This window comes from the organism of the source record quoted next, unplaced genomic scaffold (assembly GCF_019419815.1).
Source record: "Pyrus x bretschneideri cultivar Hongxiangsu unplaced genomic scaffold, Pyrus_bretschneideri_v1 Contig17, whole genome shotgun sequence".
NCBI lineage: Eukaryota > Viridiplantae > Streptophyta > Magnoliopsida > Rosales > Rosaceae > Pyrus > Pyrus x bretschneideri.
In genome coordinates, this window is record NW_025999468.1 from 5,898,599 (window position 1) to 5,922,058 (window position 23,460).

The 23,460-nt window shown below is 38.0% G+C and overlaps 3 protein-coding genes across 3 annotated transcripts; 2 read left to right on the forward strand and 1 right to left on the reverse strand.

The window, feature by feature from the left end:
* Positions 1-323: 323 nt before the first annotated feature.
* LOC103926543 (putative clathrin assembly protein At1g03050) lies at positions 324-2,999 on the forward strand. The gene is made up of 2 exons (XM_009335349.3): positions 324-1,154; positions 1,617-2,999. Exons 1-2 carry the CDS (start codon positions 488-490, stop codon positions 2,759-2,761), a joined length of 1,812 nt encoding a protein of 603 aa, XP_009333624.2. The 5' UTR covers positions 324-487; the 3' UTR covers positions 2,762-2,999.
* Positions 3,000-4,344: 1,345 nt separating this feature from the next.
* Positions 4,345-18,480, reverse strand: LOC103926554 (probable manganese-transporting ATPase PDR2). The gene is given in 23 exon segments (XM_048581593.1): positions 4,345-5,808; positions 6,623-6,739; positions 6,821-6,932; positions 7,150-7,301; positions 8,207-8,278; positions 8,366-8,431; positions 9,350-9,478; positions 10,306-10,414; positions 11,317-11,396; positions 12,321-12,446; positions 12,534-12,584; positions 13,491-13,673; positions 13,759-13,845; positions 13,936-14,011; positions 14,013-14,044; positions 14,176-14,280; positions 15,454-15,625; positions 15,709-15,881; positions 16,006-16,078; positions 16,791-16,990; positions 17,175-17,267; positions 17,775-18,081; positions 18,240-18,480. Coding segments are annotated over 22 exon segments (3,567 nt in total). The 5' UTR covers positions 18,024-18,081; positions 18,240-18,480; the 3' UTR covers positions 4,345-4,698.
* A 2,855-nt stretch (positions 18,481-21,335) lies between these two features.
* On the forward strand, positions 21,336-23,460 carry LOC103926918 (peroxidase 43). The gene is made up of 4 exons (XM_009335797.2): positions 21,336-21,857; positions 21,966-22,148; positions 22,273-22,435; positions 23,002-23,460. The coding sequence occupies exons 1-4, from the start codon at positions 21,657-21,659 to the stop codon at positions 23,418-23,420; spliced, it is 966 nt and encodes a 321-aa protein (XP_009334072.2). The 5' UTR covers positions 21,336-21,656; the 3' UTR covers positions 23,421-23,460.

The following is a 23,460-nucleotide window of genomic DNA, read 5'->3' on the forward strand; positions in this document are numbered from 1 at the left end:
ACCACCTTTGACGCACCAATCATTTCTTGGTCCCAAGACCGTTTAAATGGTAAAATTGCCATGACAGGCTAAGAATGTCCTTTGACCCCCCAACAAAAGACAGGTAAATAAAAACTATGTTTATAAACTCAAGCAGTAGTAACAATAAACTGGCAATCATCATGTGACACGTGGCTCTTTCACTGCCATTGAATTTCCACATTTTGATGCAACAATATCGCACAAGAATGCATGGTTACATTGAAAGGCGTAAAAACTTAGCTTTTGAGCAGTAAGGGAGGAAATAGGGACCGAGAAAGGAGAAGAACAAAGAAAACAAAAAACAAACAACAAAAGAGGAGAAGAGAGGACAATCTTCTCTTCTTTTCTTAATTTTTATCAAATAATTTTGCTTTTCCTCGATCTTTTTAATACTGCAAATAAGGTTCTTTTGATTTGTGACACCTACTGCTAGGTGTGTATACATAGAAAAATATATAGAATATTCATGGCTTCAAGCAAATTTAGAAGAGCTTTGGGGGCCGTGAAGGACCAAACCAGCATAGGCCTCGCCAAAGTTGGTAGCAGCGCCTCTTTGGCGGACCTAGACATAGCAATTGTGAAAGCAACAAGACATGAAGAATACCCAACCGAGGAGAAATACATACGAGAAATTCTCAGCTTAACATGCTACTCACGCGAATTCATCAGCGCTTGCATCAACACCATCTCCCGGCGCCTAAACAAGACCAAAAACTGGATCGTCGCCCTCAAGACCCTCATGTTAGTCCAACGGCTACTGTCCGAAGGCGACCCTGCTTACGAACAAGAAATATTTTTCTCCACAAGGCGCGGCACTCGCTTTCTCAACATGTCTGATTTTCGCGACACCTCACGCTCCAATTCGTGGGACTATTCTGCGTTTGTGCGGACGTATGCATTGTATCTCGACGAACGGCTTGAGTTCCGAATGCAAAGCCGGCGCGGGAAACGTAGTGCATTCGGGTTTGATGAAGATGAATTCGAAGATCCTCAGGAGGCGGCCAATAATTTTACCAACCAGCAATCATGTCCGAAAGCGACGCCGGTGCATGAAATGAAAGCCGACAAGTTGTTTTCTAGGATGCAGCATTTGCAGCAGCTCCTTGAGCGCTTTTTAGCATGTCGCCCAACAGGTTCGATCAATTTTATTTTTCCTCACCCAACTCTAACAGACGTGCATGCAAATATTTCATCCCTGCATGCATGGCCACGTACGCATGATATATTCAATTCTTTCATTCTATTGTATAATTTCTACAAGAAAATCATCACCACATTATATGATCGACTTATTAAATACATACACGGTTAGAATATAGAGGAAATCTTATTTTGGTATCATGTTTTATAAACTACATTATATTTGGTATTATTGACATTTGATCATCTTTTGTTGATACTTTATTGAATACACTGTAGATTGTCATTCGATACCCGCCAATCACTCTCTATTCTAGAATTACGTCTTTTGTACTTTTGTTTTCTTTTTCTTCTTTTTTCACAGAGAATTACACATTCCTTGTAGAAAAATTAATATATTAATTAAGCATTTCTAACATTTTTGTTTTTGTTATGTGCATGAATTTTAATCACAGGCGTAGCAAAGAACAATAGAATTGTAATAATGGCCTTATACCCGATAGTCAAAGAGAGTTTCCAGGTATATTATGACATAACAGAAATAATGGGCATCTTAATCGACCGCTTCATGGAGCTGGAGATCCCCGACTGTGCCAAGGTGTACGAGATCTTCTGTCGCATCGGAAAGCAATTCGATGAGCTGGACATGCTCTATGGGTGGTGCAAACAAATCGGGATTTCACGCTCCTCAGAGTACCCAGAGGTTGAGAGGATTACACCCAAGAAGCTGGAGGTGATGGACGAGTACATACGCGACAAGTCGGCTTTGGCACAAGGCAAGAGATCGGTAAAGGAACTACTAGACCAGCAGAAGATTGATGAGGCAAACAAAGATGAAGAATCAAATCATGGCGAAGACGAAGAAGAAGACATGAATGCAATGAAGGCCCTGCCACCGCCCGAGGGTTTCGTTGAGGAAAACAATAACAAAGAGATAGAACCAGTAAAGGAAGAGGAAATTAAGAAACCACAACAAGAAGAAGGCGATCTGTTGAACTTGGGAGAAGACGCTGTGTCGAGCAACGAACACGCTGACAAATTGGCATTGGCTTTGTTCAACGGCGCCACTGAACAAGCACCAGCAGGTCCACCGGCATGGGAAGCGTTTGCTAACGAAGCTGATTGGGAAACCGCGTTAGTCCAGTCGGCAAGCCACTTGTCAAATCAAAAGGCGTCCCTCGGAGGAGGTTTTGACTTGTTGTTGCTGGACGGATTGTACCAGCAAGCGGAGGTATCAGCCACGATGGCAGGCCCAGGGTACGGAGTGAGTGGGAGTGCAAGCAGTGTTGCATTAGGGTCTGCAGGACGGCCTGCAATGCTAGCATTGCCTGCACCACCATCATCATCATCATCGTCATCGTTAGATCATCCAAGCAAGTCAAGTGTACACGTGGACCCGTTTGCTGCATCGTTAGTAGTGCCGCCGCCATCATACGTGCAAATGTCAGACCTGGAGAGGAAGCAGAAGCTGTTGATGGGCGAGCAGTTGATGTGGCATCAGTATGCAAGGGATGGGATGCAAGGACAGATTGGATTGACAAAACTACAACATAACCCTCATCATAACATAAACATGGGAGGTTACACACACACCTACTAATCATCACTTAATTAACACTTAATTATAAGCAGACTTATGCAGTTTCAGTTGTTAAAGATCATTAATTAGGGGTTGCATGCATGTGTATTAATTTGAACATTTTGTTTAATTTTTTCCTTTTTAATTGTATAGGTGAGGTTCGTTTAGTAGCATTTATCTGGTACATATAAACACACATTTTCACTTAATCGATGTATCCTCAATGTATGAAACGTTTATATTTACAGATATGCATGTAGCTAACCCCCTCGGCAACCATTGTCTTGAATCACACTAGAATCATTGTTGTTGCCTGGGACCTAAAACTATCAACAATCACTGTTGTTGCTTGGGACCCAAGAATTCCCACATGAATGGGAAATTTGGAAAAATAACCATAATATGGACCTCATATAGAATTATAACCACCCTTTTAAGTTAATGATAATTATAACCAAAGTTTGATATGAAAGTACTAATATACCCCTAATGGGTGAAAAGTTTTAAACTTCCTCATGTTCTTAACTGTGAAAAACCTAGAACATCCAATAGCTCTTTGCACTAGCTCGTCCCTTCCCCAAAAGCTGGTTACCAACAAGAGATCAATGAACACCTTAAATGCTAATAACTGGAGTTGGATCTCAACCGATGAGCTATTGTTAACTCTAACCTTATTGCCTAGGGAACGAGAATGAACCTTAGCAGCAGCTTCTACCTTCAAGACCTCATCTCCATTGCTGGAGGCACTATGCAACTTATCAAAAATAAAAATGGTAACCAATAAAGCAAATGGCACATCAATTCTAGGATTAAAAGGAAATAGATGGCAAGGTGCTCAGCAGACACAATAAACAATACCGCACTACACTTGTAGTTCAAAGAAAATAAATAAAAGGAGGGGGACATCCAGGGACTTCAAGGAATAAAATTTGTTGCATTAATGGTGTATTAGTACTTTCATATCAACTTTTGGTTATAATTATTATAAACTTCAAAGGGTGGTTATAATTCTATGTAGGCTCTAAGTTTTGGTTACTTTTCCAAATTTCCCGTTTCTTCCAAGTCCTCTAATTGATAAAATGACTTATATGACATAGATTCATCGCTACTATGGCGTTCCAATCCTAAGGTGGTAACTATGCCAATGGAAAGGATATTATCTAATACGCCCACTCCCCCACGGGTGGGTAGCAAATCACCTTGAAAGCACAAAATATAATTAAAGGAAAACTAATGAAAATGATTTGAAAACTTTGAATTTTATCAATAAGAACAAAATAATAGGTAAAGTGAATAGTACCATAATTAACTTTTTAGTGTAAAAATGTAATTTTTCGTTAAAGTGAATAGTACTGGAAGCTTTTCGTTAAAGTTTCCTATAACTAAACATAAAAGTAACAAGATTGCTGACTTTTGAGATTAAAGGCTGCCCTGCCCGGAACACAACCAACCAAATTGAACAACAATTTAGTTCCCACAACATTCCAACAACTCTAAAATGCAACACTAAATGCATGATTTTGTTCCATGGAGGTCAAAAATGGAACCTAAAAACCTCACTTTTTGAGCATGAAAACCTAGTATTATTTGAAGTTGACATCAAATGACAAACAATTATAAATTAGAACTAGCTTTTGAAATTCCAGATCGAATTCGGGCTACATGATATATAGTTTTTGACATGTAATTTCAACTACAAGGGAGATGAAGGGTTAAACAATGTGTAAAAGCAACTAATTAGGAATACAGTTTGTTTAAAGATCACAGGTCCCAAAAATAATCCTCCTAGAATTTGACCTTGATCAAAATTTCCTATCAAAGAGGGGGATGGAACTTCCAGGTTCATGCTGTCATGTGAGCTGTGGCGTAATAGAACTCCATCTGCTGTATATAACTCTGCACGGCCCATTGGCCAAAAATGTCAATGTGGTTTTTCCCGGCATCAAGCTTGTACTCGCTCACAGTTGTTTCTTCTTTTCAAGACTGGAAGCAGCAATGCGTTGTCGCTTCTTCCATGCTGGAATCTTGCCCGGGAAAGCCCACCGTAAAAATTTCTCCCATGAGTAGCAGCTTACAAACATGAGAAGCGCCCATAACAGTAACTTGTTTCTCAATCCCACTGGCAAGGGCACCAGCCTAAGCCAGTCATTCAAGTCCCTAAATAGGTCAGAAGTGATAACTGTGAAGAAACCAGCAGCAGCCACGATGGCATACAAGAATGGCTTGTTTTCTGTGACGCTCTGATTGAACGGATGACCCATGTAGTTCACAGCAAAGGTGGCCACCTGAAGCATCATGCTTACCATGTACGAGACTGTATTTACAAGGTTGGGATGAAAAGCAGAGTCTGGTTCAATGCATTCGTCCGGCATGTATCTCTCAGCTTCGTTCACAGAAGATATCAAGAAAAATATGTGGATTGCAAACTGTCCTAACAGAGAAAGCAAGACATAGGAGCAAAAGACATTCGGATGAGGCCGTTCAGCTGAAAGAGTTGGAAGAGGACGCGCATGTGAGATGAACAGGAAAAAGGCTGCTGTAAACACACCGCTGATTGTAGCCTGCACATCACCAAGCTTGACACCATCCAAATACATAACACTCAACACATAAGCTGTCGCAAGGCAATTAAGGCCAAGTATTTTAAACATCTGGAGGGTAGTCACCAGAGTACTGCGACCTTGACGAATTATGTCAGTGGTTGGAGCAACGGATGCATGCTTTGCCGTGAATGGTGATGCCATGGAAGCGTCTCCAAGCTTTACAATTGGAGCTGAGCGACCATCTCCCTCCTCATTCATCTCATCCATTAGTCTCTTTTGCAATGAAACTAGCTTCTGTCGTTTCAACTCAGCAGCCGATAGATTCCGGTTACCAGCTGGGTTGCTAGTGGGATCCAATTTTGCAGTGGCTTTTCCCTTTGAAGAGACTTCTCCATTTACACTAGTAGATTTACCTACAACATCTAATGCAGACTTGGACTTCTTTGGCTCTTTAGATGTTTCACTGGGCGACTTTCCACTCTGAGTTGGAGGCACCGCATTCAATAGAGCAACTCCCACATGGGCCTGACAGGCGAGAAACAAAACACATACTTTATTATTTCACAGCTTAATTATGAAAAAGAAATACACAATTCCAGCCATAACTTGATTTTCTTATATTAAATCCATATATTAAAATAACAAAAAAGAGTACTAATAAATATCTAAAAAGCTATTAAGGGAAAAAGTGAAACAACTCATCTTTAATCTGCATTTTGTAGAGTGTAAGCGAGTACCCTGTGTGCAAGTGTCAACGTGTGTAAGCGAGTACGCTATGAAGAGTGAAACATATTGCTACCCCCAGAACTTTAATTAGTCTTATGTAGCTTGAAGCCATGATAACTAACTTCAAAGTTTGATGGAAACCCAATAGTTCTGGAGCGAATACAGAGGAAAACATCCTGAAGCCTTGTCTGGTGCCCAGGCTTTAAGTGGATTGTTGTCAAGGGAATAGACTAGATTGGATAGGATAACTTTAATTTTTCTTATAAGGATAGGATAATTTACATGCAACTTTTGAGTATAAGAATAGGATAGTTTTAGTAACACCCGAGTTCATGGACCCAGTTCTTTGGTCTTGGGTTCAGGGTTGGTGGGAATAATTATAAAACAAGAACAAAACTGATGAGTTTGGTTTCTATCCAATCCCTATTACTTTTGAGTACAAAACATAGGACTGAAATAAACTAATCCAATTCTACTATCCTTACTAATTGCCATTATGTCCATAACTGACTTTTAATACTTAACCTTAAGGATTTATTATTTCAAATAAGTCGGTTGTCTTGCTGAGAAAAAACAACACAATAAATAGTTGAATATCCATAAAACATATTACCTGCTTCAACGCTCCAACGTCATTGGTTCCATCTCCACACATCAATGTTATCCTCCCCACTGTTTTGAAAGTAGTCAAAATCAGCTCCTTCTGCTCAGGAGCAACTCTGGCATAAACCTAATAAGATACTCTGGTCAGCAACGTCAAGATAAAGCCACTACTCAAAGATAAGCTTCACAATTGGTTATAAACAAGCACCTTGACGTATGGAATGACTTGTATAACAGCAGAGGTTTGTTGCAACATTTCAAAGCAGTCGCCACCAATACAGAGATCATGAGTCTCAGACAAAGCTTCCACCTCATTTTCACTAAAATAAATTTCAACAATTCCAGTCAGAGCAAAGAAGGAAAAAGAAATACGCAGGTGAATCAGCAAAAAGAGTGCAGACAGGAAAAAAATTTACAAAAACATAAATAAAAACCGAAATGGGGAGCAACCTCCAAATCAAGTTTAGTAGGTTTTAAAGCCAAGCAAAACATCGAGAGTTCCAAACTAAATGAATCCATTAACAAGAACAGCTTTACTTGTAAGGAATCATCTCAGTCTCGTCAGGGGATATCCACTCATATCCTTCCCCGCCGCTCTTTGGACCAAGAATTAATGCTGGTTTTGATATAATATGAACTTGGCTAGCAACATGGCAAGCTGTCAGGGCCTGATCACCAGTAATCATCACCTAACAAAAGAAAAACTCCAAATAAATATATATACTTAAATTTTAAATCTGCCCACACAGCGGCTCTGTTCATTACAAAATTGAATGAGACTGATTGTACCGTACAAAGGAAGACAACAAAATACGGGGGAAAGGAACACCAAACCACAGATCCGTGGGCAAAGACAATAAAACAAACTACACTAATTCTGTAAACAATCAGGACAATCCAAAAGCAAGCAGTTCGTAAATATCCTTACAAAGATATGCAAGAATGGTTCTCTATAAAAGGGTAATAATGGCCCTTATACAGCAAAAACACGGTTTGAGTTTATCAAATAAAATAAGATATGCGTGAGTGTTCAATCGTAAACATGATTTCTATTTATCAAACGAAAGTATTTAAGAATGGCTACACCAAACTCCAATCTAGAAGTCCAAAGTGCTTATACAGACATCACAAAAGAATCAACACCCCAAAAGCAAGAAGTTGGTCAAAAATCCTTAAGAAGATATGCAGAATGGTTTTCTGTAAAAGGGTCAAAATGACCCTTGTACAGTAAAACGTGGTTTGAATTAATCAAATGAGAGTATTCAAGAATAGCTACACAGAACCTAGAAGTCCATAGTGCTGAATTCTGCAGCTATCACCATACAAAGGCTCTTACAGTCTGCAATATTTCTTCATTGGAATAGTTCCATGAAATGAAACGTGATCCATGATATTTCCATAGACTCGCTTCTAATTGTTTATGGCCAAATATAACTATTAAATCAAGAAAATGATTTCTACACCTCAATAAATGGTTTACAAACATAGTTTCTTTTTGTCTAGCATCTTAAGTGATGGTAGTTAAGGCCAAGTTACAAGTTTATTCCTTTATACAGATAGACCACAGACTATTTTAGTCAGGAAAACCACATACCAAGTCATGCGAGGATCCTTTTAGCTCAGATAAAATAGTGGCTGAATCTGCTCTAATAGGACAGTTAAAAACCTGAAATTCAAACGACGAGAATTTAGTGACGTGAAGCAGGAAGAAACCAAAAGCTACACCAGACACTAATACAAACGATTAATTCACCGCAAAACCAGCAAAGGTAAGGCCACTCTCCACCACATCCCTATCCAAGCTTCTGGCTTCACTAACCTTCAAGCAATAAAAAGATATAAAACACCTCAAATACAATATAGAAAACAAAGCCTATAAAACTTCTTCAGAGAGAGAGAGAGAAGGAACACACTATTTGCTTCTCGGACCAAAACCTTTCAAGTATAAGAAGTGTCATTGAATTTAATTTCAGTTACTCAGATATTATACATATGTATGTAACAATACTGTAGAAAAGTATAGACAAGCTTTGTTTAATTCATGTTTTTACTTGAGATCATTATGCACGTCAAATTACAAAACTAATTCTATATTTTAAACCATTTCATCATTAAGGTTAAATTTCTAAAGTAAGGAAAATACTGATTCTAGTCTGTTCTTGACTTGATCATATGCCAAATAAGGTTTGCTTGAAATTTAACATGCATTTTGTAGAAGATCAAAGCATCAAATCCAAAAGTTGGATTTTGGCTAAGGAAGAAAAAGAGTGTCCTAAAAACTCTGTAGTTATGATTAATAGCTTCAAGAGTCAAGACATAAACTCAAAAGTAAGACATGTGAAAAAGGACCATAAGATGGGCAACAATTTTTTACAGTTTTAAGTACTGTACTTAATGGCTCAAAAACTCTTCCTTATCCAACCCAATTTAATACCATGTTGTGTGGCTACCTTTCAACACTTAATCATATGACATGGTATGCCAAGCATACATAAGTTATTTTCTTTTAACATAAACCACCAGGACCTATAATAACAAAAACAAAAAGAGAGTATCATCGACACTAACGTGTGTCCTCAATGCAAAGATACTCCCTCATACATGACCTCTCTAACAGATCTCAAAACTATGATACCTTCAAAACTAAACAAAAACGAGTAAGCTTGCTACATAAACATTATGCATTAAGAAAATGCTATCCAAAGTAACTGAGAAATAACAAATCCAGAAACCTTACTGTCATGTCAGGAAGAGATTTATAGGCAAGGGCCAGAACGCGAGACCCTTGTCGAGTAAATTTCTTGTAAGTTTCGACATAAAATGATGGCACCTCAGTGAGTCTACCCTGAATAGTTTCAGGAGCACCCTGAAAAGACGACAAAATCATTGTTTACAGCTATTAATACTGGAGTGAACATCTTTCCTACTGCAAAGATACAGCAAAGGGAGTAATTTGATTGTATCGTATTAGTATTACATAGGAAATAGCCGCTGAAATTGGAAAAAATGGAAATAGTACAAAACGGTGAACCAGAAGGAGGCTCAAAGAAACTAGACTGTAAAATATATATCAAACAGACAAATAGCAACACCAAGGACAGGCTAAAACCACCAAAGGAGCCTAAGAAATTACTTTCCAAGTTCACATTCAACAAGAACAGTCACCAAACTCATTTTAAACTGAGGCTCCCAGATTTACCTAGCAGATCCTCCACCCACACCCCTCCATAATCTTCAAAAGTTTCCCTGTTACTCTGCATCAAAACAACTTATATTGCAGACAACTGCAACCCCAAAAGAACCTTAGCCTTCTTCCCACACTCAAAGCCCGTATTATTTCACTTGATAATCAAAAAATTTGGGATTACCCAGATTGAAATTGCTTCCCAAAATAGTTTCAGCCACAAGCTTAAAGCTAGAAGACAATAAATATCAGTTACTACTTTCCCCCTATTCCCTACACTTTAACACCAACATATTTGTCTCCTCTTCTGTGTCAAATAACATGTATTGAGCTCTACAAGTGCAGAAATCCAAATCACATCTGACTTTAAGAGTAGACATAACAAGATATGACAAGAATAAAAATGATACAATTTCTTCATACAATTGATTGTGGAAGTTACAAGATTGATGCGTATGGTAGTCAGGTATCATAAATTGCACTGCAGTACTGATGAATGACTGACAAACCTTCACAAAAGCTAAAAAATTATCTTCAATGCGCACTACAACTGCCATTCTTTTCAAGTAGGAAGCAAAGTGATGTCTCTGAACAATCAGCACAGCCTGACCACTTCCCCTGAGTTTAGTGAAGAGTACAATAAGTACGATGTAAAAAGAATTATCACTCATACATATTGACAGAGGAGGAATGACTGCCTCAGAAAAGAAGAATGAACAGTAACATAATCGAACTTCAGATTAACAAATTATTGATCATCTATTAATAAGAAACTAATATGTCGGCCCATTTTTCATTTTTTGAAGTATCAAATTTATATCTTACAGCCGAGTGCAGTGGCATTCCAGGATTCATACAGCTGAGCTAATGGATGACTTGGCGCAAAACCGAGCACAGTGGCATTCTAGGATCATACAGCTGACCCCACTTAGTGGGATAAAGCTTTGTTGTTGTTGTATATCTTAGCACATCGCAGACTGAGTTTTCACTAGACCAACCTGGTAAATCTAATTTCTCCACAACCTCTCATACTGTACCTGGCTTAAGGATAAACAGAGTTTGATGTTCTTTTGTACAAAAAAAATTGACTAAAAAAATTAGGGCAAATGACGATAACAAAGTTTCCCTAAGAAACTAACTGGCTTAAGGATTAACGATTGGGTTGGACATTCTACTAAAAATACCATATAAATGGCAAATTCATATCAAGATGGATCCTGGATTGTACTTTAATCAATGTCCTGCTGAAGGTTTTCTTTGGTTAAACAATTTTCTAAAGGATTAGCTCGCTTTCAGTCTATTTAAAACATTATCATTCCCATTGAATTCAACTATTCAATCAACGGAGTCAAGGATGACCGTTTAACAACCAGCCTATGGGAAAATATGAGAAAAAACGTTGAAAAATATATATGACATCAAATGAATCACAGGATATTCTGGATTAATCCAGGAGTGCAAATATAACTGCTGACATATAGATATAAACAAAAAGACAAAAGATTGCAGCTTCAGCTTACTTTTTTGGCATGGCCTTCTCATCAGATTTGAAGGTCCAATCTATTCCTTTAAGTGCAGCCTTTTCAAGAGGATCACCAACCTACATGGAGTTGTGCAGTATCACTCAAAAATTTCCAAACAAAATTGAGAAAACAATACCACCTGTCACCAGATCCTGATGGAAAACATAACACCATCCTGAACCAATTCAATATTACGGATAAAATTTCTCTTCACTGAAATATCTCTTGTTTCATCTTTCAGTAAATGCAGCCATTAATTTTCTAACAAGCATGATAAATTGATCTTGACTGACTTGAAAGTTAGAAAATCCAGTTAAATAAAGAAGGCACTTTCAAGAAATTAAATTCAGACTGGATGATGCAGTTAGCAAAACAAAAATAGACAAAATTCCAAAAAGAAAAATGTTCACTAGATTTTTTGGATAACTCCAGAAACACAAACCCAAAACACAAAAGGAAGAGCCTAGATCCCTTTTATCCTTCCTTTTTGTTCACATAAAAAAACTAACTGATTCAGTAGAGAAGAAAATCTAGGAAAGGCTTTATAGCAAAAAAAAAAAAAAAAAAAAAAAAAATCAATTTTATTATAAGAAACAGACTTCAATTAAAATAAACAAACAGAATTAGGGAAACGGATGCAGGATATCCATAACAGACCAAGAATCCTGAACAATAGAAAAAACATAAGACATACTTTTTCTGACCAGTCATTAACAAACTGCAAAAATGATTGATTTCTGAAGTTCCTATATTTTTTGCAATCCCAGGAGCAAACATTTCATTATGATTACAAAGGAGAAGATATCCAGCGGTTATAGATAGGTAGAGTTTTTCCTTTTTTTTTGTAATTTTACCTTTGTGATTAGCATGCCTTTAACAATACAAGTAATCAAATACTAAAAGAGCTCGCATCATCAACAATCATACTGCATCCGACATGCTACATAAAACAGAATACAACCTAAAACAGACTGCTTGTTTGGATGATAACACTAGCATACCAGCTTATTATCCACAAACACCAAGGCATGGCAAGAAGCCAAGATCTCTGCTGTGCGCACAGGCAAGTTACTTGTTTCAGCTTCTAAATCTGTACTGCTAGTCGACCCAACAACTCCGCAAAACTCCTGGAGAAGAGCAAGAGAAAAGCAATAAATTTTGTATAAATCCAAGGCAATTTAATGAGCAGCATATACTAAATTAAGATGGACTACCATGTCATCTGATGTAAGTGTTCCAGTTTTGTCAAAACAGCAGATATCAACCTGCACGGAAAACAGTAAATAAATGTATCAAAATATACTTTGTACAGCACAATTAGACTGTATGGTACGGTACGTCATATTGGGCAACAGCTTCGTCAGTACAAACAAACAGTGAAAATAAGGTAGTAAAAGTCAGGTACAAGTATCGAATAAGTATGGTTGATGTGTAACCGAAGAGTAAAGTATGGTTGATGCCTCTACTAATTTTAAGGATAGTATCACATTATGTAAATCTCTAGAACACATTTTCTGCTTGAAAAGGAGGAAGATGTCAGAATGATGCAGGCTAAGCAGTCAAAACTTGTATTTGTCGTCTAGCACACTAGAGAAATGAATTCATCATGAATAAAGAAACTCTATCCAGTCTTATGGTGTTAGATGTGTAAAAACTGCTGCTTCATTGTCCCATTGTTTTGACCCTGGGGCAAACTGTTCAGGGAGAGAACAACGTGAGCTGGGTAATTTTCATGCAATGCCTTATTGTATGAGAGTTACAAATTCATTGGAGGGATAAAGTGGGGCCCGGTGCTGGTCTCACAATTTTCAGGGTGGTGCAGTTGGAAATGAATGGGATGAGGAGGTTGCTCACTTTGGGCGTCAGTATTCTCTTCAGAGCTGATGGATAGTTCATTTTGCAATACTTTCAATGACTGGAGAGTTCTGTGTTATAAACTATTACTTTATAAAGTTTCATTATAATATAAGATCATCTTTATTAGTTGTAGATCAGATAGCTAGATAGCTTCGTGGATGGTATTTTTTTGTTGTGCTTTTCATCTTTATAACTAGATACATCAGTTACAAACCAAGAAAAAGATTACAGCGGTATAGTCAAAAGAGCATCCTTTAAACAAGTGAAAGAGAAATTAAAAAAAAGGAAGACATTATTATGCAGTCGCAACATACCTTTCCAGCAAAAGGAATTCGGAAAGGTTCGGTGCAAAATATTCCACGGCGTGCAAGAGCAATCAGAGATGTATTAACAGCTATAGATAATTCCATTGGCAGCTCAGGAGGAATCACAGAAGTAATAATGAGTGAACAACTAAGGAAAAGCTTGTACTTGCTCCTAGTGGGATCCTCAAGCCCCTACATCATAGACGTATTGGTTGTCAGAAAATAACACTACACAAGCATCAAGCCTCACATCTACCTATTAAGGGACCACTTTTACCTTCTTTAGTACATAACCAGCAGCTATCACTGCAAATATGACCAAGAACAAAATGAACAACCCACTTTCCCAGCTGTTAGCTGTCACCTACAGTAAATCGTATGTAAATACACTATATAAAGTAAAAGTGAAGTAAACAGTAATGTATATAGAGTTGAGTAGTCATTGCAAAAATACCCTCTCTGTAGAAAACAAAATTGTACGCATAAGTTTCCCCTGACTTGTTTCAAACCCAGTTCTCAGAACAACAGCCACAGCCACCATCAGGGGTTTTTAAAGGAAAGCCCTGACTCCATTGAAATAAGGAAAGCATAAATACAGAACCCATGAGATTATGAAACATTAATGATATTCAATAAGAAAACATTAATGATAAAGTTTGTTGGCTGGCTTAAACATATTTTTAACATAAACTACCTTATCCGGAGTATGCTGCAATATCTTAGTCCCACCAAATAAGACATGACTTTTATCTCGCTTAGTTGATAATTTCTCCTCAGTTCCTCGGGCCATGATTGATACCTGAAAATAATCCTATACTTATATTGCTCCAGCAAAGCTACAACGTTTCATCAAATAACAGTCTCCACAATAAGCCATAAGTGCCGATGCACGCTTGCCTGAAGAATAGCCCCATTTTCTAAATGCAACAGGAAAATGGATATAAATTATCAATATTTTATGCTACCTTTTGTAGATAAAATACACGAGAGGATAACAGACATGTATTAGGTTTCCTTGGGTTGGATAGTACTCATCCCTACATATGAGAAATTACCCCAGCAAGACCTTGTACCTTACAAGGTACTGCAGCTTTCCATATTATCCAAGAAGGATTGGGTAAAAAAGGACATAGATCATTAAATGCTGCAAAAAAAGTTGAGGTTCCACCCCAAAACCAATTGGCAATGGGTAAGTACCCCAACTCCTTATAAACCCTTGCAATGTTTCTTAACTTTCCTACGTGGGACGATTCGTCACAACCTCACAATGACCACCAAAGTAATCATAAAAATTACAAACTTTGCTGCTACCTATAAATCCTATATCCAGATTTTACAGACAGAAAGTCCTGATTACTACCCTTTCTTACAAAACTGTATCCCGTTCCAGCGCACAGAATCTCCAAACTTTCCTAAACCAAATTTCATCAAATATAGGGTTTAAGATCACAGTGAACTTAAAACCCATTATTTTCAGACAGTGAATGAAGTTTCATTCAGTTCAGGACCAGTTTACCATGAGTCGTGACTTCCTAATATTGTCCCTCTTCTTCTTTCTTCCTCTGCCTCTCAATTCACCTACCTTTACTTCTATTTGCAGTCTTAGGCTCTTAGTTCTAATTTCCTTGTCCAACTCATGCCAAGAATGATTCATCAACCCACACCCTAATTATCCTCACAAACTTTGAATCAACCCTACATCTTCAAATTTATACAAGAACATTAAGCTTTTGTAACTGCATCAAGCCTCAAGGAAAAAGGAGAAAGTGTAGACAAAGATAAGACTAAGAGTAATATTAAATAAAACGAGAAAACTATACCAAAGCAATTTAGCCAAGCAATCACCGCCACGAAGAATTTATACACATTGAGATGCATAAATATATGCGTGTGTGCACATGCATAAATTAAGAAACCAAAGTGCTGCAATGACAGACATTTAACACTTTATAAGTTGACAAGAGGTGAACACCTTCCACTGGGGAGTAGACTCGCCTGTGAGAATAGCTTCGTTGACAATAGCGTTTCCAGCTAATAGAAGCATATCTGCTGGCACAGCCCTATCTTCTCCATTTGGACCAGTAGCTCGCCCAATAGAAACAACATCTCCGGGCAAAAGATCAGTTCCAGCAAGCTTTATCCACCTAAAATTTACAGCAGTCAATGCATAAAGCATAAACAGCTTAAATATTATGACAAATAAATAATTGCCGCGTAGACAACGTACTTTCCACAGCGATGCACCATGAGGGTCTGGTTATCCACTCTGACACGTCTTAGCTCAGTAAGAGTCTTTAACTGACTCTTAGCCATTGTTGACTCAAACATAAACAGCATAAAAAGCGTGAACAAACTATAATACCAATATTCATCCAAACACCAGAGACCCACACAGAAAACCTACACGCAGGGAGCACAAAAGAATGTAGTTAAGGAAAGGGAGCATGCACGAAAAGGAACTCTCACATTGGAGAGAGAGAGAGAGAGAGAGAGGGAGAGAGAGGGGGGGAGAGAGAGAGAGAACCTGGAAGACAAAGAAGGGCTCCATGCAATTTTCTTTCATTAATTTCTGGAATGTAGGCTGTGGATATTCAAATCTGCAAAACCAAGAAAAGTGTACAACAAGGACCAGTTAAAAATGATAAATTAACCGGATCATGCTCATGTACTGCATGCTCCACTAAGGAAAAAATGGGAAAAAATGGGAAAAAATGACAATAACAGAATCATTCCTAAACAATAGCAGCTATTCTATCTAAAAGTGGGCCAAAGAATACATCCAGGAAGGAGCCTATCCCGCAGCACCACCTCCTCCTCAGCTGTAAAGCTTCAAAAACCCTTACCCTTAAGTCAAATTTTATCATTCTAGACTTAGATTTCAAATACTGAACATTTAAGTTTTTTTCTGAAAATTGCTGAGACCATTCCATCTAACTTATCAGGGGCAGTAAGAATCATCTCAACGGACCATGCTTTATCATACGCTCATCACATAATTTTTGTCAAAACATTTTAAGTATTTGAAACAGTCATGGAATTTGAGTTCTTAAATATATAACTTAGTTCAATTTACAGGGAACCAAATGAGGTTTCCTTATGTTTGCAAGCATGCACATTGACAGGTTAGAATGAAACAGACAACAATGTTTCCCAGCACTATTTTTGCTAATGTTATAAAAATTGGATAAGGGATGGTCAAGACTAACATTACTGCATTCCAAAGTATGAGCAAGAAAAATCAAAACAAAGATGATGATTCAACAAATACGTTTTCAAGAAGGAAAAGGGGAAATAAGAAAGGTAACTAACGCATTCCGTCCCCATTTTTCAGTAGCAGCAACAACTTTAGCTTCAGAGCCATGGCCAGTACTTTTTAAATAGTAACCGAATGATTCCTTGGTAGGGTAAGGAAGCTTGCAAAAGTTATCGTTCTCTTTTGAAAAGATATAACGTTGCTTTCTGAAGTCAAAGTAAATCTCTTCAACATCCACTGAGGATGAGGAGCCTCCCTGAAAATTTCATGCATTACATCACCAGACAAATCAAGGGCTAGCTCCCATAGTGGGGAAAAGTAATTAATAATAGAGATAGTTCTTAGTAACCAGGAACCGTAGAACAATATTATCAATTGAATATCTATGATGAAATTAAAAGAATGCATAGTTGAAGTATTCAACTGTATAATTGACTTACAAGCTTACGGAAACGAAGTGATACTATTTCTTTAGAACCAGAAAATTTTGCTGGCGTTATTTTGCATGCACCTGCCTGGTGAATATCATTTACCTGAAGACCAAAAGAATCACCAATTACAACAAATCATCAAAAGAATGCCATCAAGTTAGGTTCCAATTCATGTCTTCCCATACCAGTTAGGATATACATATATATTAAAGAGTAATGCTATTTTGCTAGTCTCTATTATTGAGGCCCAGAAAAAAGCTTTCTTTCCAGACTCTCTCCTATCGCCATCAAAATTGTTGATGATTATGTATACGGTCCTCACTGACATGCCAAATCCTCACTCAGAATAGAGCGTCGCTATATACTTGTATATAAATACATATATATACGACATATTTTAAACACACATGAGAAGCGGCAGCATGAGACACCCACTCTAAGGAGAGTGGCAATTTTCGTATACACGCAACAGAGTGGTTGTTTCATGCCAAACCAACAACCTACACTATCCAATGGAGCAACTATATAGTTGTACGGTAAAGCACACACACATAGATGAGTAGTATACATACACGGATTGAGATGCGTACATGAAAAGTATATACATACCTTGCTATAATGTACAAAGCATTTGAAATCGACGGACCAAACAGTAAAAAGCCAAACGAGAATGTGAAGCGCTACGAGGGTACCGAAAACAATCCCGGAATCCACAATGTCAATGCTGGGCACAATGGTAGTAAGCCAGAGAGCGTAAAGGATAGCGAAAGGCCAGACATCGAATCGCCACAGCAAGCTCTTAGTCCTCAACAAATCAACCTTATCCACCACCTTCCCTCCCACATGGAGCCTCGACATTCCTCCCTATCACTACTACATTCACCATTCAATTCAAATCAAACCCTCTTCAACAAAACTACAAACTAACAAACCCTCTTCAACAAAAATTAAAAAATTGACAAATTAAATTAACAAATTACGAAAATTATATCCGAAATCAATTTCTTTGATGGTTTCCATCGGTTTGGGCAAAAATCAAATCTTTCTGCGACCCCAAATCGCAATTACGATTACCTGATGAGTCCTTTGGATTTCAATGGCGATCGCAAGCAACAAGTTCCTGTACGCTGTGGGATTTAAAGGTGTCGAGGAGGATGAGGGTGATGCGTATCAAAGCAGCGATTGAAAACGGATTCCTAAGTCATTTAGCCCTAATTCACTTCAGTTTCTGAGTTAAACCTTGTTAACCCGACTACCGGCCCAAATATTACACTTTGTTCTTCCTCATATCTCCTTTTCTTTTTTCTTCTTTTTCCTTTTTCTCTTTTCTCATTCGAGAATCACAATTCGATTGTGTTTGTCGTTTTCGTGTTAACATGTTAATTACCAAAACCAAACCGAATATATACCGAAGCGAATACACTGAACTATTCGGTACCCTAAAACAAACCAATAACGAAACTTTTGGTACGGAAATGAGTATAGAATTCGTGTTTGTTCGGTAATATTGTACCGAACTGGTATAAATATTAATATATATATATATATTTAATTATAAATAATATATAAAATTAAAGGAAAACTAACAAAAAAAATCCAAAAAAACTTTAGTTTTAATGAAAAATGACAATTCAAGGTGTAGTGAATAGTACAAGGAAAGGTAAAAATATGGTTTTTCGTTAAAAGTGAATAGTAATATAAGTGTTTCGTTAAAACTCTCTAAAATTAAAAATTATTAAAGTCGCTGAATCGGTTGAGATTTAATCTCAACCATTGATTTGATACCATCTCTATCTCACTCGACACCTCTTTAGCTTCACTTCAGTCTCGACTCTCTCGACCTTCGTTTTCTCCTCTGCTTTGCCCAACACAACCTCTTCTTTTCCCTTAATGGCTAATTCATCCATTGAGTCTCGACTTTGACCTCACCCATACCACACCACACTTGACCACACATCGACTCTCTTTCCCTTGAGAAGCTAGTTTTTAAAATGACTAGAAGTTGGTTTTGGGGTTTTTCTGAACGGCAAGAAATCTAAGATGGGAAGGGCTAAGCACGAGGTGGAAATAGCAAAGCGGAGCAGAGAATCAGAGGGTCATAACAAGTCTCATGGTTTAGGGAGGGTCTCACTAAGAACTTCTAGCGAGGCCTCTAGTCCACACGAGTCCCATTTAGTCTCATTTAATTTAGTATCAGCACGACCAAAACGTAGGACTAGATTAGTAAGTAGTCCAGGCCAACCCGTTAATTAACGGGCCACCAAGAATGAAAGTTTTTTTTTTTAGTACATTGATATATTTTTACATTAAGGGGAGGAAGAGTTCGGTTAAGCCGCACAATGGGCAACCTAATTTGGTATCAAATTCGCCATCCACGAGATTTGAACTTAAGACCTTTCACTTTTAAGTAAAAAGGAATACTACCAGACCGTAGTACTGAGTGACAAGAATGAAGGTTATTTACCAACATTCCACACTTATCTTAATTTGTGCCTTCAGCCAAACCCAAATAATATGGGCATTGAACTGTGTTGATTTCCTTATGGATTTTTAGTTTGTACACGTAGCAGTGGCAAAGCTACATGAGGCTGAGGAGTGGTGGCCGCCCCTCCCCTCGCCGGAAAACACGTCTAGGAACACTAGTTCATCCCCTCCGCTCTCGTCGGAATTCATGGCACTTGAAAAAATTAGTTTTGGCCAGTGCACTGGCTTGGTCGAATTTGTTGAGGAGTGGTGATAGTTTGGTTGGATTTGCAAAGGAATGACAAAGATAGAGGGTAGAGGTTGAAAGGATGAAGTTGGGATTGACGGAGCGGCTGGCATAGGGAAGGGAGTAAGTAGATAGGTGTTTGGTTTTTATCAATGGTCCAAAAGGGTGAAGATGGAGGAGAGATATCGGAGGTCTGGGGTTGGCTCGACCATTGGAGGATGGATTGCGGTATGAGGGTGTGATCGACGGAAGACAGAGGTTGGAGGAGAGATGGGAGTGGGTAGTGGGAGGTGACTAGTGAGGTTCCTTGAAAGTGTGTGGAATGTGGAAGGTCTGCATCTAGGAAGAAGAAGATGAGCGTTTGGTTTATGGTTTAAGGTGAAAGGGTGTTTGGTTACCAATATAACAAGTGTGCGGTGGAAGACGGATTGTATTTTTATTGGGCCACTTAAGAAGGTGAGTAAATTGGGTATTGGCTAGCCAGTATCCAAGTATGATCATTTGGGTGTGAGTTTTAAAGACAAGTGTTGGAAAATTATTGGGCCACCTAAGTCAGTAAAAATTGGGTACTAACACCTTACCTAAGTATTATCCTGCTGACCCACCACTTCTCTTCTAGTCTTTTATCTTTTTGCCCCACTTGTTTGTTTACCCATTTCCCACCCCTCCCCCTTTTTTTCTCTTCTGACCCCACCATTTTTTTTTGTGGTGTATTAACTCATTTCTCTCCTTGAAAAAAAATAATTCTTGTATGTACTTTTATTCTCTTTTAAGACTCCCACCGTATTTATCTTAAACTCTCACATTATTTATAAATATTGTATTACTTTTTAATTTTAAAAACACTGTAACTATTGTTTAATGCTTATTTTACAATAATTTAAATTCATCTAGGCTCTTGCCTAGATCTCGCCTAGGCATCTAGTTGCTAGGTCACAGTCCGTTGTTTGACTAGCACCTAACATTTTTTAGGATCTAATCCTAGCCAATTTAAGCTTCTTACGTTGACTTTGATATTATTTACTTACAACTGCTTTGGTTGAGATACTATTTTCTACTATGAATATTTACTCAAAATTTTGCACTCTTCAATGTGAAAGTAACCGCTTCGATTGAAGGTTGCACTCTTTTGAATTTCGCCTCTGCCCTCGGTAAATCTTGGCTTCGCCACTGCTGATGAGGTTGATCAATAGAAACTGTTTCCCTAGGTAAGTTGATTGAGTCGGCTAGAGCATGGATGCTCAATTGACATTCACATTTTTGGTTGGTCGAAATGCTTTTTAGTAGGCAGGATGTAAAATACTCATCTTGGTCGGAAAATGTAAATAAATTGGAGTTGAGTGTGGCCAGTCAAAGAGAAAGAAAAAAAAAAAAAAAAAAAAAAAAAAAAAGGGATCCCAAATTTACATCTTCCCATTGAAGTAGAAATCACACTAGCAAAAATTTTAAAAAAAAAAAAATTTGAATTTGAACATGAAACGCAATGAGTTGAAAAAATAACCAAGGCTGGGTTATAATTATACAAATTTATGACTATTCATTATAAATAAGAAACAAAAAAACGAAAAATTGATTAGCAAGGCGACAAATGCTCATGCATTCTATTTGACACATTGCATGCGGTCCTATCCTCAAAAAACTTGTCAAGCAGAATATGCATGTTAGGCTTTTAGCTTGGTGCATGCGTTTTGACTAATATAAATTACCTTGCTTCTCGTCTGAATCAGTCAGTAGCCTTTCCGACTGCACCTGCTCGATCTGTCAGCCCCGTTAATTAAGTTATGGCATTGGTTTTGGCTTTGGCTTTTGTCTTTCTGGTTGGTCTATCTCAGGCTGACGGGCAGCTTATGGTGGGTTTCTACGGCGAAACATGCCCCGAAGCCGAGTCCATTGTTCGTACCGTTGTTAGAGATGCCTTTCTCTCCGATGCCAATACTGCAGCAGTCTTGCTCCGACTCCATTTTCACGACTGCTTCGTCCAGGTGATTCATCCATCTTTCACCATCTCTTATGATAATTAAGTTAACATATTGTTAATTAAGTTGTGTACTTGTGTTATATATATATATGATATACCATGATGAGATCAGGGGTGTGATGGTTCAATTCTTATTGAGGATGGTGCAAACGCGGAGAGACATGCATTTGGTCACCAAGGCGTTGGGGGATTCGAAGTGATAGAGAAAGCCAAGTCACAGTTGGAGGCTGCATGCCAAGGCGTCGTTTCTTGTGCAGACATTGTGGCCTTGGCAGCTAGAGATGCTATAGCCTTGGTAGGTAGTTTCACTTTTGCAGACTTGAGTTTAATTCAGTTGGTTAGATCAGTGTGCTATACACTTAGCGCCCAAGATTAACTCTTGTTTTTTAATTTTGTTCGTATGATGAATATACATGTAGGCTGGTGGCCCTGCTTATGAAGTGGGTACAGGTCGAAGAGATGGTGTGGTATCAAATATGTCTCTGGCTGACAATATGCCGGATGTCAGTGATTCAATCCAACAACTCAAGGCTAAGTTTATGCGAAAGGGTCTCACAGAAAAAGACCTTGTCCTTCTCACTGGTACTACTCTCTCTCTCTCTCTCTCTCTCTCTCTCTCTCTCATGAAAGTTGGATGATAGCCAAGGTTGGTGAAAAACCAAGTTAACGTGTGGTTAACTTGACATGCATGACCAGTTCGACCAAGTGAACAGTCATCACTGCAAGTACATAGTATAATCCTACATCTAATTAATTAGACTCAAGGACAGGTTGTGACCGGTTTGGATATGTTGTGACCAAGTAAAATAGATTTACTTTTAGTCTGTTTGTTTGTTTTGTTAAAATGTGAAATGTTCAATACTAGACATGATGTATTATGAATCTACTTTATAACCTATCATTATACACACGTTACAAGTCTTATCTTATATAACCTTATTAATCTCTGCAGTCTAATCGTATCCCTAAAATCCAATCCAATCTCATTCAGTCCACCAAACAAGTTATTATAATATATAGACTTGTCTCTAATAGTACGAGTTATGTGTCATATCAACAAAATAAAAGGTTCAATATATAAGACATATTAATCATGTTTTTTTTGCCTTTTCGCTGAGAAGTCTTACTAGTAATGTTACTTGTTTCAGCTGCTCATACAATTGGAACGACAGCATGCTTCTTTTTAACAAGAAGGCTCTACAACTTCTTCCCAGGAGGGGGACCTGATCCAAGCATCAACCCTAACCTCCTCCCTCAACTGAAACAAAGGTGCCCTCAAAACGGCGACGTCAACGTCCGGCTGCCGATCGACGAAGGAAGCGAGCAAATATTCGACCTTCATATTTTGCAGAACATAAGAAATGGGTTCGCTGTGTTAGAATCTGATGCCAAGCTTAACGAGGACGCAATGACCAGGAGCATAATGGACTCCTACTTTCCTTTGTTCAATATTCCCTTTGGACCATCTTTTGAGGCTGATTTCATCGAATCAATTCTAAAAATGGGTCAGATTAGTGTCAAGACAGGATTCCAAGGCGTAATTAGGAGAAATTGTGGTAGGTTTTAGTACAAGGATATTCGTGTATAATATATAGAAAGATTTAACC

Coding starts and splice junctions, on each gene's coding strand:
- LOC103926543 (XM_009335349.3), top strand. CDS start 488: ATGGCTTCAAGCAAATTTAGAAGAGCTTTGGGGGCCGTGAAGGACCAA. Junction 1,155..1,616: donor TTTAGCATGTCGCCCAACAG/GTTCGATCAATT, acceptor TTTTAATCACAG/GCGTAGCAAAGAACAATAGA.
- LOC103926918 (XM_009335797.2), top strand. CDS start 21,657: ATGGCATTGGTTTTGGCTTTGGCTTTTGTCTTTCTGGTTGGTCTATCT. Junction 21,858..21,965: donor TTCACGACTGCTTCGTCCAG/GTGATTCATCCA, acceptor TGATGAGATCAG/GGGTGTGATGGTTCAATTCT. Junction 22,149..22,272: donor CTAGAGATGCTATAGCCTTG/GTAGGTAGTTTC, acceptor ATATACATGTAG/GCTGGTGGCCCTGCTTATGA.